The sequence below is a fragment of the Podarcis melisellensis genome, assembly GCF_964234715.1.
Source record: "Podarcis melisellensis genome assembly, chromosome: 3".
NCBI classification, from domain to species: domain Eukaryota; kingdom Metazoa; phylum Chordata; class Lepidosauria; order Squamata; family Lacertidae; genus Podarcis; species Podarcis melisellensis.
The window spans coordinates 19,058,567-19,070,583 of NC_138530.1; the positions used below are offsets into that span (position 1 = coordinate 19,058,567).

At 49.1% G+C, this 12,017-nt stretch overlaps 1 protein-coding gene across 1 annotated transcript in view; it reads left to right on the forward strand.

The window, feature by feature from the left end:
• The window catches only part of PTK7 (protein tyrosine kinase 7 (inactive)), a 113,903-nt gene extending 105,304 nt beyond the window's left edge, over positions 1-8,599 (forward strand). Inside the window, exons 15-20 of the mRNA XM_081903786.1 lie at positions 1,147-1,302; positions 1,935-2,167; positions 3,646-3,726; positions 6,294-6,445; positions 6,551-6,729; positions 7,704-8,599. Of these exons, the coding sequence (XP_081759912.1) occupies positions 1,147-1,302; positions 1,935-2,167; positions 3,646-3,726; positions 6,294-6,445; positions 6,551-6,729; positions 7,704-7,864 (962 nt within the window). The 3' untranslated portion in view covers positions 7,865-8,599. The remainder of the gene's footprint in view (positions 1-1,146; positions 1,303-1,934; positions 2,168-3,645; positions 3,727-6,293; positions 6,446-6,550; positions 6,730-7,703) is intronic.
• Positions 8,600-12,017: the final 3,418 nt, after the last annotated feature.

A 12,017-nucleotide genomic window follows, 5' to 3' on the forward strand; every position in this document is an offset into this window, starting at 1 on the left:
ATAGGTTTGATAGGTGAGTGGAGCAACACACCTGCCCAAGCCCCTTGCACAGTGCTTCAATAATCATAGTAATCATAATCCTAATCATAAAAATAAAAATACCCTGCCCATCTGGCTAGGTTTCCCCAGCCACTCTGGGCAGCTCCTAACAAAATATTAATAATAACAGTAAAAACATCAAACATTAAAAACTTCCCTAAACAGGGCATCCTTCAGATGTCTTCTAAAGTCAGATAGTTATTTATTTCCTTGACATCTGATGGGAGGTTGTTCCACAGGGCGGGTGCCACTACCAAGAAGGCCCTCTGTCTGGTTCCCTGTAACCTCACTTCTCACAGGGAGGGAACCGCCAGAAGGCCCTCGGCACTGGACCTCAGTGAATGATGGGGGTGGAGACACTCCTTCAGGTATATGGGGCCGACATCTAAAAGTCAGCACTTTAGATGTCGGGTGCTTGGGAAACACATTTTGCCAACCCTGTGCTTGGCAATGCTGCTTTCTTTGGGGATCAGTTTCCCCACAGGAAACTCAGTTGCACAGCTACATCCCTGCTGCCTTACATCTGATGTCACTTATGACATCAGGTGTGGGACAGGTTGGGGGTACTTTAAGGGCTAAATAGGGACCCAAGCCAGGGCCAGATTGGCTTGCGGGCTGAAGGTTCCTCACCCTGCCCTTGGGAATCCAGGGAGCAGTGGCGTAGCATGGGTTGTCAGCACCCGGGGCAAGGCAAGTAATTTGCGCCCCCTAACCCGTGAGAGAGAGTGAGTGAGCCAGGTAGGGGCAGAGAGCTGCGAGCGCGCCCCCCTAGATGTTGCGCCCGGTGCGGCCGGCCCCCCCTGCACCCCCCACGCTACACCACTGCCAGGGAGGAGTTTTTGCCTTCTCGTTCCCCTCTGCATTCACCCCCCAGTGTTTCAGCTGCTCAGAGCTCTTCGGTTGCAATTAGCAGCCGCACAGCAGAACAGCAACTGGCCTCCTTTTATGGGGCTGCTGGGAACTGGGGTCCCCTGAAATGCACCTTGCATGCACTTTTCAATCAATGCTTTTGTTTCCAGAGGCTTGTTAGCACGGAGTTCGCGATCCCCAGGAAGCGTTCCAATTCTTAAAAGCGGTCCTTTTTGACAAACCCGTTTCTCTTTCCAGGGGGCACCCTGCTGCAGAATGGGCAGACCACCGCTGAGATTCAGGAAGAAGTGGCCCTGACCAATCTTGGCAGCGGCTCCGCCGTCAGCAAGAGGCACAGCGCCAGCGACAAGATGCACTTTCCCCGCACTAACCTGCAGACAATCACTACCTTAGGTAATGCTGCATAGCAACAAAGTTAGTTTCTGTTTGCCACTGTGCAGTGCTTTGGAGTCACAAGACTCTGTTTTGCATTCCACACATTCCAGGCTGTTGGATTTCAGACAGGAGATGGATGTGACGCTACTATTTTCCTGTTCCTTTGTTGTTCAGTTGCTCTCTGCTTTCACAGAGAGAGGATGTATTTCTTTTCTGTCTGCGTAGCTTAGTAATAAAACCTAGCAATGTAGCCCAAACTTCTCATCTCTTCCCTGTGCTGGAAACTCTGCTGAATAGGGGATGTGCCTGGAGCCTTATCAGAGTCTCAGGTCGTTAATTATCGTTGGAGGGCGATTCCGGAAGAGTCATTCTATCGAACGCAGATTCCGACAAACAATCCTGCTTTCCATTTGCTTGCTGGTGACCTCAACCTATTCCCCCTAGAGTTTGACCACTCGACATTTGCTTTCCGTCACTTAACTAACACCGCACACTATAGGTGTAAAGTATCATGCAGCTATTTGGGACCATGGGTAAATAGGTCAACGGTATTCCGTTCAGGACATACGAAGGTCTTGTGCAATACATTCTGTTGGTTTATCTCCCCGCTTGCCACGAGAACAGCAGCAAAGGTTGTCCTCTTCTTCCAGGGAAGGGTGAGTTCGGAGAAGTCTTCCTGGCCAAGGCAAAAGGCATCGAGGACAACGAAACCGAAGTGCTTGTTTTGGTCAAGAGCCTTCAAACGAGGGATGAGCAGCTGCAGCTGGACTTCAGGCGAGAGTTCGAGATGTTTGGCAAGCTGAACCACAACAATGTGGTGCGGTTGCTGGGCCTTTGCCGGGAAGCTGAGCCTCACTATATGGTTCTGGAATATGTGGATCTGGTAAGAAGTCCCTCTGGGACTGTCAAATCTTAGTAGGAGCTTTATGGCAGGTAGCCTGGCCTTGAAATTGGGCCAACATCTCCCCCCTGCCAAAGGTGTTTTACTGAGGCCCAGCATGGTGGTTATAAGGCCTTAGGAGACCAGGGTTCAAATGCCCATTCAGCCACGAAGCTGGTTGGGTGATGTGAAGCCAGTCACAGTCTCTTTTAAGTCCGACCTGCCTTGCAGGAGGTGAATCACGTACAACGCCTTGATTTCCTTTGTGTTATAATTGAAAATTCAGGGACGCGGGTGGCGCTGTGGGTTAAACCACAGAGCCTAGGACTTGCCGATCAGAAGGTCAGCGGTTCGAATCCCCGCGACGGGGTGAGCTCCCGTTGCTCGGTCCAAGCTCCTGCCAACCTAGCAGTTCAAAAGCACGTCAAAGTGCAAGTAGATAAATAGGTACTCCTCCAGCGGGAAGGTAAACGATGTTTCCGTGCGCTGCTCTGGTTCATGCTGACCACATGCCCCGGAAGCTGTACGCCGGCTCCCTCAGCCAATAAAGCGAGATGAGCGACGCAACCCCAGAGTCTGCCACGACTGGACCTAACCGTCAGGGGTCCCTTTACCTTTATAATTGAAATAAATAGATTATACTTTGACTGATGCTGAAAGGCCCGTTGACTAAGGGAATTGCCATAATGAAAACAGTGGGATGCTCCTAGGATACTGCTGACAATTGAAGGTCTTGGATAAAGCAGGATATGCCTGCTTGTTAGACATCTCTTTGAGAGGCAGATGAACATTGGGTGGCCCTTAACTTCTTTCTAGTTGGGGGGCAAACGCCAGCAGCTTATGTAGAAACACCAGCTGTTTGCATTGGAGGTGACTGCATAGATTTCAGTCTCCGAAATGGAGTGACGAGGGAGTCTGGATTCTATACAGGGCTATATTACTTTGTAAGTGAAGGGAATGTATATATAATCATTCGCCCACTTTTGAAAGTTTCCTGAATATAGCAGTGAGATAAATGTTTGCAAAGCAAATGAGAGGAGGAGAGGAATACCATGATGTTAATGGAAGATAATATTTGGGTTTGTAGGGGGTATTCCAGATTATATATGAATATAGAAACATGGGACACTATTTTATCCCGAGCCCAGACCATTGATCCATCTTATCTTAACACTGTCTCCATGGACTGGCATCATCTCTCTGGGTTTTCTGGCAAAGGACTTCTCCTGCCCTAACTTGAGATGCCAGGTGCTGACACCTGGGAACACCTGCATGCGAAACAGAGATAGTTGCAGCCACATGGAAGGAATCTCTCTCACTCACACACTCGGTTGGTTTTGTGCTCTCCTGGTAGCACCAGAGAAGATGCCGCCGCTTTTGCCTGGGCAGATGAGGCCATCCCTGCCGTCGTCCTTCCTGCCTTTCGGTGCTTTGTGCGTGCAGTTATGAAAACAGCAGCTTCCTTTTTTTTTTCCTTGCAGGGAGATCTGAAGCAGTTCCTCCGGATTTCCAGGACTAAAGATGAGAAGCTCAAGCCGCAGCCCATCAGCACCAAGCAGAAGGTGAAGAGGGAACTTTGCGCCACCAGTTTCACCTGGGGGAACTTTACACCAATTTCCCCGAGGCAATTTTATGCTTCAGCATGTGAATAAGCCAACAGCCAAGGGAGGAGGGAACAAGGCGCAGCCTGCTCCCTGGGGGCCGACCATGATATAATTCAGTGGTATTGGTCTAAATGCTTGGCCTGACATATAGGCTACAACCTTAAATCCCCCTTCCAAACCAGGTGTATTTTATTAATGAAATTACTCAACTGCCCTTCACCGCAAGGTCTCAGGGTGGGTTACAACAATAGAATCTACTATTATAAAAAACCAGATAAAACTATTACAGTGGTACCTCGGGTTACATACGCTTCAGGTTACAGACGCTTCAGGTTTCAGACTCCGCTAACCCAGAAATATTACTTCGGGTTAAAAAGTTTGCTTCAGGATGAGAACAGAAATCGGGCTCTGGCAACACGGCAGCAGCGGGAGGCCCCATTAGCTAAAGTGGTGCTTCAGGTTAAGAACAGTTTCAGGTTAAGAACGGACCTCCGGAACAAATTAAGTATTTAACCCGAGGAACCACTGTACAATGAGAAAACACATAAAGCAGTGTTTTCTTTATATACATTTTAATTAATTTTTTAACATATCATTTCCAACAGTCATTGACCGTATTTTTCGCCCTATAGGACGCACTTTTCCCCCTCCAAAAATGAAGGGGAAATGTGTGTGTGTTGTATGGGGCAAATGCAGGCTTTCGCTGAAGCCTGGAGAGCGAGAGGCGTCGGTGCGCACCGACCCCTCTCGCTCTCCAGGCTCCAGGAAGCTATCTGCAAGCCTTGCGCGTCCGGAGAACTCCCCCCGGGCGCGCAAGGCTTGCGGGCAGCAGCCTGGAGCACGGGGCGCCCTTTGGAGGATGCCCCATGCTTCGCGCAGGTGTCCGCAAGCCTTGCGCACCGGGGGGAACTCCCCCCGGGCATGCAAGGCTTGCGGGCGGCAGCCGGGAGCACGGGGCGCCCTTTGGAGGATGCCCTGTGCTTCGCGCAGTTGTCCGCAGCCTGCTGCCCAGTGGGCGGGGCGCCCTGAAGCAGAGCTCCCCACGCACTGGACAGACATCCGCAGCATGGGGAGCCCTGCAGGAGTTCCCCGCAGGGCTCCCCACGCTGCGGATAGCAGCCTGCTGCCCGGCGGGCGGGGCGCCCTGAAGCAGAGCGCCCCTAGCGCCGGGCAGATATCGGCCAGCTCCACAAGCTCGGGGGACAGTGGGGAGGCGCAGCGCCCCCATTCCACTGTTCCCCGACCTGGTTTTAGGGGGGAAATAAAGGGGGGGGAAATTCCTTTATTTCCCCCCAAAAAAGTAGGTGCGTCCTATGGGGCGGAGCGTCCTATGGGACAAAAAATACGGTAACATAACTTCTTATCTTATACAATGTTTTAGACTTCTGTCAACAACCTCTGAAGATTTCCCGTTCTTTATCACTTATTCTGCATTTCTGAATTTCTCTATTACTTTTAATTATCATTAACTAATAATTCTCTTCATAATCTTCCTTGCAATATTTCATATTATCCTCCTTACAGAACTTCTTGCAGTCCTACTAGCGTAATCTGCTTATTAAAATTGCTTTTCAAATAGTTCAAATATTTACTCCAGTCTTCTAAGAATCTCTGGTCCCACAGGTTTCGAATCCTTCCTGTTAATTTATCTTAATTCTGCATAGTCCATTAATTTCATTTGCCATTCTTCTTTTGTTGGTAATTCTTCTTGCTTCCATTTTTGTCCCAAATAAAGCAGTGGCTTTCAACCAGTGTGTTGTGGCACCCTGGGGTGCCTTGAATGATGGCCAGGGGTGCCACATGCAACACTGGCCTCTGTCCCTCTTTCCTTCCCTCCCTTCTCTGATGCCCTCTCACAACTCTTCCTCCCAAAGGCTTGCACAGCTGTTCACTGCAGCAGCCCTGGCTACAAGTTCAGCAGGCGAACGATGCCTCTGGGGCTGGCCAGGGGGTGCTCCCCAGGCCTCTGTGGGGCAGTGTGAGGAGGCACCCCTCTCTCTGGCAGCTCAGAGACCACGGGCGGCAGCTGCGGATGCCCAGAGGACTCCCAAGGAGAGCGAAGGGGAGAGGAGGCTGAGGGAACACTCCCCGAGGGAGGGGGTTCGAAAAAGGGCGAGAGGCTGCAGGCAAGGGGCGACAGAACTGGACAACTCCTGAGCCCCACAATTGTGGCCACAGAAAGATAGTACAGTGGTACCTCGGGTTACAGACACTTCAGGTTACAGACACTTCAGGTTACAGACTCCACTAACCCAGAAATAGTACCTCGGGTTAAGAACTTTGCTTCAGGATGAAAACAGAATTCGTGCTCCAGCGGCGGGAGGCCCTATTAGCTAAAGTGGTGCCTCAGGTTAAGAACAGTTTCAGGTTAAGAACGGGTCTCCGGAACGAATTAAGTTCTTAACCCGAGGTACCACTGCAGTTGGTCAAGGGTGCCGTGGGCCCAAAAAGGTTGAAAACCTCTGGCATAAAGCATTCCAGGTGACTTGATTACGTTTTTACGGCGCTGGTCTTTTTCCAAACAGGTGTCCTTCTGCTGCCAGGTGGCCCTGGGGATGGAGCACATGTCCAACAGCAGATTCGTGCACAAAGACCTGGCCGCTCGGAACTGCCTGGTCAGCGCACAAAGGCAGGTGAAGGTGTCCAGCCTGAGCCTCAGCAAGGATGTTTACAGCAGGTAAATAGAGACAGCTGCACCTCCCTTGGCTGGTCTGAATGCAGCACATTTGGGGTTTTTTAGGGGCCAGAGAACTGACCTGTCCTTTTGCTTCCCTACGGGCAGCGAGTACTATCACTACCACCAAGCCAGGATCCCTCTCCGCTGGATGCCCCCTGAAGCCGTCTTGGAAGACGAGTTCTCCACCAAGTCTGACGTCTGGTCCTTTGGGGTCGTCATGTGGGAAATATTCACGCTGGGGGATATGCCCCATTCCAAGCTGGCGGATGAAGAGGTGCTGTCAGGTACGTAGATCCCCACTGGTGCCTATTCCCTGGGCTTAATAATAATAATAATAATAATAATAATAATAATAATAATAATAATTTATTCTTTATAGCCCGCCCATATGGCTGGGTTTCCCCAGTCACTCTGGGCAGCTTCCAACAGAATATTAAGAACACGATAAAACATCAGATATTAAAAGCTTCCCTAAACAGGGCTGCCTTCAGGTGTCTTCTAAAAGTCAGATACAGTAGTAACTCAGGTTACAGATGCTTCAGACTCCGCTAACCCAGAAATAGTACCTCGGGTTAAGAACTTTGCTTCAGGATGAGAACAGAAATCACGCGGGAGGTCCCATTAGCTAAAGTGGTACCTCAGGTTAAGAACAGTTTCAGGTTAAGAACGGACCTCCAGAACAAATGAAGTTCTTAACCCGAGGTACCACTGTAGTTGTTTATTTCCTGGACATCTGATGGGAGGTGTTCCACAGGGCAGGCGCCACTACCGAGAAGGCCCTCTGCCTGGTTCCCTGTAACCTCACTTCTCACAGTGAGAGAACTGCCCAAAGGCCCTCAGAGCTGGACCTCAGTGTCCGGGCTGGATGATGGGGGTGGAGACGCTCCTTCAGGTATACTGGGCCGAGGCTGTTTAGAGCTTTAAAGGTCAGCACCAACACTTTGAATTGTGCTCGGAAACGTACTGGGAGCCAATGTAGGTCTTTCAGGACCGGTGTTATGTGGTCTTGGCGGCCACTCCCAGTCACCAGTCTGGCTGCCGCATTCTGGATTAATTGTAGCTTCCAGGTAGCCCCACGTGTAGAGCATTGCAGTGGTCCAAGCGGGAGATAACCAGAGTATGCACCACTCTGCAGTTCTTTGAAATTACTGTAACCTTTACAAGAGTCTCAGTGCTGAGTTTCCATAGTGTGTGCCCCTTGCTAAGGGCTGGGCCAGCCGTCCCCTGTGTCCTCAGCCTCCTCTTTTTCTCTCTTTAGGTTTACAGTCTGGGAAGATGAAGCTTCCCCACCCAGAGGGCTGCCCCTCTAAGCTCTACAAGGTGATGCAGCGCTGCTGGGCTCCCAGCCCGAAGGACCGCCCGTCTTTCAGCGAGATCGCCAACATGCTGGGAGAGAACCCGTCCGAAAGCAAGGCCTGAGCAGGGAGGTGCTGCCCGCCCTCCTCTAGCCGGGGTTGGGACACAGCGGGAGCCTGGCTTTTGGCATTTTGACTGTTACAGACTCCTCAAACCGGGACCTAAGAGTCGCAACCCAAAGGGACCACGGGATTTTTACACGCAGCGCCCACGCGGAGGGTCACAGACGCAGCGCTCCTGAAGGCCTCAAGGCCTCTCTTTTTCTACCAGGCCCACACGCCCCTGTTCCCTTGCGCCCAACCAGACTGCGTTCCTCCAGATTCTACCTCCCGATAACCCACAGGGCTAGTTGGAAACAGCGACATCCCAGAGATGAAGGGGAATCTGGGAGCCACCGTGGGCCAGTCACAAAAAGAGAGTCTCTGTGGTGATTCCTCTGTCTTGGGACATCTATCTATTTTCTCCCTCCCCTTGAACAAAACCTCTTTGGGGAATCCTTTTAACGAAAAGCACAGCCAGGTTCCTTCCAGGAGCTAGAAAGTGTCTTAACATTTGGGGGGGGGGGTAGAGTGCAGCATGCTGGGGGCTTTTGTGTGCTGCTGTGCAGCCCACAAGGTTTTTTTTTTTGAGGGGGGGAAGCACTGGGAAGAAGTAAGCCCTGAGCAACGCCCAGGGGGAGGCTGTTGGCTTTTTATTTACAGCAAAACCATGTCCCAACGCCTGCCCTGGTACACCTTGTGGGTTTGGCATTTCTTGCTTCCTTGATTTATATTTCTCAGTGCAATGGGTTCAGCAGCAGGTACCGTATTTTTCGCTCTATAAGACGCACCAGACCACGAGACGCACCTAGTTTTTGGAGGAGGAAAACAAGAAAAAAAATATTCTGAATCCCAGAAGCCAGAACAGCAAGAGGGATCGCTGCGCAGTGAAAGCAGCAATCCCTCTTGCTGTTCTGGCTTCTGGGATAGGTGTGCAGCCTGCATTCGCTCCATAAGACGCACACACACTTCCCCTTACTTTTTAGGATGGAAAAAGTGAGTCTTATAGAGCAAAAGATACAGTACTACCAACCCTGCGCTTCAGTCATTTTCGAACACCTCCTTCCCCAACCTTCTGCCATATCAGTTGAGCTGACCTAGGAGGCTTTGGAAGGCAACCAGCCCCAGCCCCACTCCCTGGGCTGTACGCCTTATCTGAACAGGGTCCAGCAGCCTTTTTGTGTCGCCATATTATCCCCGCCATTTTCTTGGGAGGTTGCCCCCTTCCCCCTTGCACAGAATCTGGTGTCCCGCCCACACTGGAAAGGAGACACACACACACCCTCCTTGCCCGTCACACGCAGTCCTTTTCTTTCATCCGGCGAGGAACCTGTATATTTATTAAGCAGTCCTTCCACCTCTCTTCTCCTCGTGTCGTCCATCTTGTCAGGCCTTCTGGCACCTCCCTGCGTATCCAAAAAAACAGAGCAAAGAACACTTAAGTGCCTGGCATATGAAGGAGATTTTTCACTAGCTTTCCTGACTATCCAATGCCGCCTTTTTATATGATTATTTGGGGCAATGTTTGTTTTCCTTTTCTTTCTTACGTTTTTTTTTTAAAAAAGTTGACACCTCTCAGCCTTAGTAATTTTTTTATATATATTATTACTGGAATTGCAGCCTAGAGTCATTTTTTTTTTAGTTTCAGTTTGCTTAAGCGGAGGGGTAGAACAGCCAACAGGTGTTCTTTTTTTAAAAAACAAATAATATGCTGCTCTCAATAAAGAGTCCCTCACTTTTTAAAAAAATCCATAAGACCAGTCCTGTATTGCTTTTCTCTGCTTGCTCCCCACCCACCCTTCCCCTCCTAGGTGGATCCTGCTGTCAAGAATAAAGTTATACTTTATTTGAGGCTCCAAGGAAGTCTGGTTGGGTGGAAACTCTCAGCTTCCACAAAGCGACCAGGAATCACTATGTTATTTGGCAAGACGCAAAGAGCACCGTTCATCTCCTCATCTGCAACATACCTTTAGTTCCCAAATCTGTCTGTTTGTTGAAATTAAAGCGTTGTCTCTATCGGGGAAGGGCCATAATACAATGCTAGAGCATTTCCTTTGCGTGTGAAAGGTCCTAGGGTTCATCTCTGGCATATGCAGGGAGGCCTGGGAAAGTCACTTACCTGAAACCTTAGAGAACAGCTTCCGGTAGGCAATACTAAGCCAGGTGGCCCATTGGGTCTGACTCCTCCAAGATACAAGGAAAGAGATTCTGATGGAACATCAAGAAGAACTTTCTGACTGTAAGAACGGTTAGATAGTGGGACCGACTCCCTCGGGAGGTGGTGGGTTCTCCTTAGAGGTTTTTAAACAGGTTGGATTGCCATTTGTTGGGGATTCTTTAACAGCGATTGCAAGGAGTTGGACTAGATGACCCTCAGGAACCCTTACTATTCTATTTGCTTCTCAGGAAGGAGAACTTTGCCTTTTGCAGCTTGTAAGGGATATATCACTGCGCAGCCTTCTCTTGAAGACAGAATACACAAAGAGATTAGTTTTAAAATTCAGGAATCAGAAATGAAGTTATTTTCTCTCGTTTAACATCAAAGCATGTTACCAATAAAGCATATTTTTAGAGCAATTCATTTCATTCCCTGGACATTTTCAAATGAAGAACTGAACACATTAGTACAGATTGTACATATGCAAAGTGCCTTTCCCCTCTAGATGTGGTTGGGCAAGCCGTAAAAAGTTTTTATCAAATCCTCTCCCGCAAGGCAGAACCATCCCCTCTTATCTCCACCTCTCCCCAAAACACAGATTAACCTACATAATCAATTGAGACTAGCATTATTGCTCTATAAACTTCAATTCAGCTGCGCGGTTCCAGGTTTGGGATCTGCGTCGTCTGAATAAATCGGCTCTACCATTTTCTATCACTAGTTAGCATGGACCCATGAAGATAATAGTACCATGGAAATCTCTCGTTTCTTATGTTGTAAACCACCCTGAGATCTGTGTTTGAAGGGTGGTATACAAATTTAATTAATAATCAAAATTGGTATTGTATTAGATTTTCTCTTTCTTTTAAAAACCACATACAAAGCTAGCAGGCACACCAACTCCTAGGGGCCAAGGCTGAGGCAGTTTCACCACCCCCCAATATATTTTTTGAAGTGGCTGGGCCCCCCTCAATATTTGGGGGGGTGGTCTCTGCCCCCTGGCTCCTCGCAATGTCGCATGCATGACGTCACTGAAAGACAGTGGCTGTCCCAAGATCGCCCAGTGAGCTTCATGGCTGGGGGCACAGGATTTGAACCTGGATCTCCCCAGCCAAATTGCCGCACCAGACTGTCTCTCACATATAACAAGAGGTGCAGCTACCAAAAAGACCGCGTCTCGTGCAGCCACACACTTTACCTCAGGCAGCAGACTTTGATGGGTGCATGACAAGATTTATTCAATCCACTCCAAGAGAACTCCGATAATGTTATTCCTGTTCTGGAAACGTTTGGGCTAAAAGTACACACCGTACCAATTTTAAACCCTTTTAAAAATATGTCATTACAAATTCCTCATAGCAGCTTCAGTTTAATTCCTCTAATCCCAGATTTCTGACAACGGCAACAAAAGCCTTAACTTTCCTCTGAAATCCATGGGGAGAGAGGAAGCACAGATGGAGCTAACGTAAGAAGGGAAATCCAGAGACTCAAAAGATGCTAGCAGAGAAGGACCTGCTATATTTAGGGCAAAACTGAGCACAGGGCTCATTGTCAGGCATTTGGAAGGGGCTGTGCAAGGGACTTTGATGGATGTCAATCACCTAGTGCCGGCAGAAATGGCCGATACAGCAGGCCAATAAGTCCCCAGCCTTTGCCCTCTTGCAGCAAGAACAACAACAAAAACAACACTGACTTTTTGAGGTTTGGAAAGTTGTTAGGAAAATGCATCAAAATATTTTGGATGGATGAATGGCTAGTGGGAAGACTTTTTAACCACCCCACAAGCATATTGGGGTGGATGCTAATTGCTTTTTTAACTGTCCTATAAGCCAGAACAAATGTTCAGACCAGATATAGTCTAATGATTGTGTAAAACCCCTTTGCTACAACAGCTCCACCGGCTGCTGGCTTATTTCCAGGCACAATTCGAAGTTCTGGTTATGACTTACATGGCTTAGATCCAAGCTATCTGGAAGACCGTATCCCCTCATAAGAACTTACTCTGGTTTTGAGATCTTTG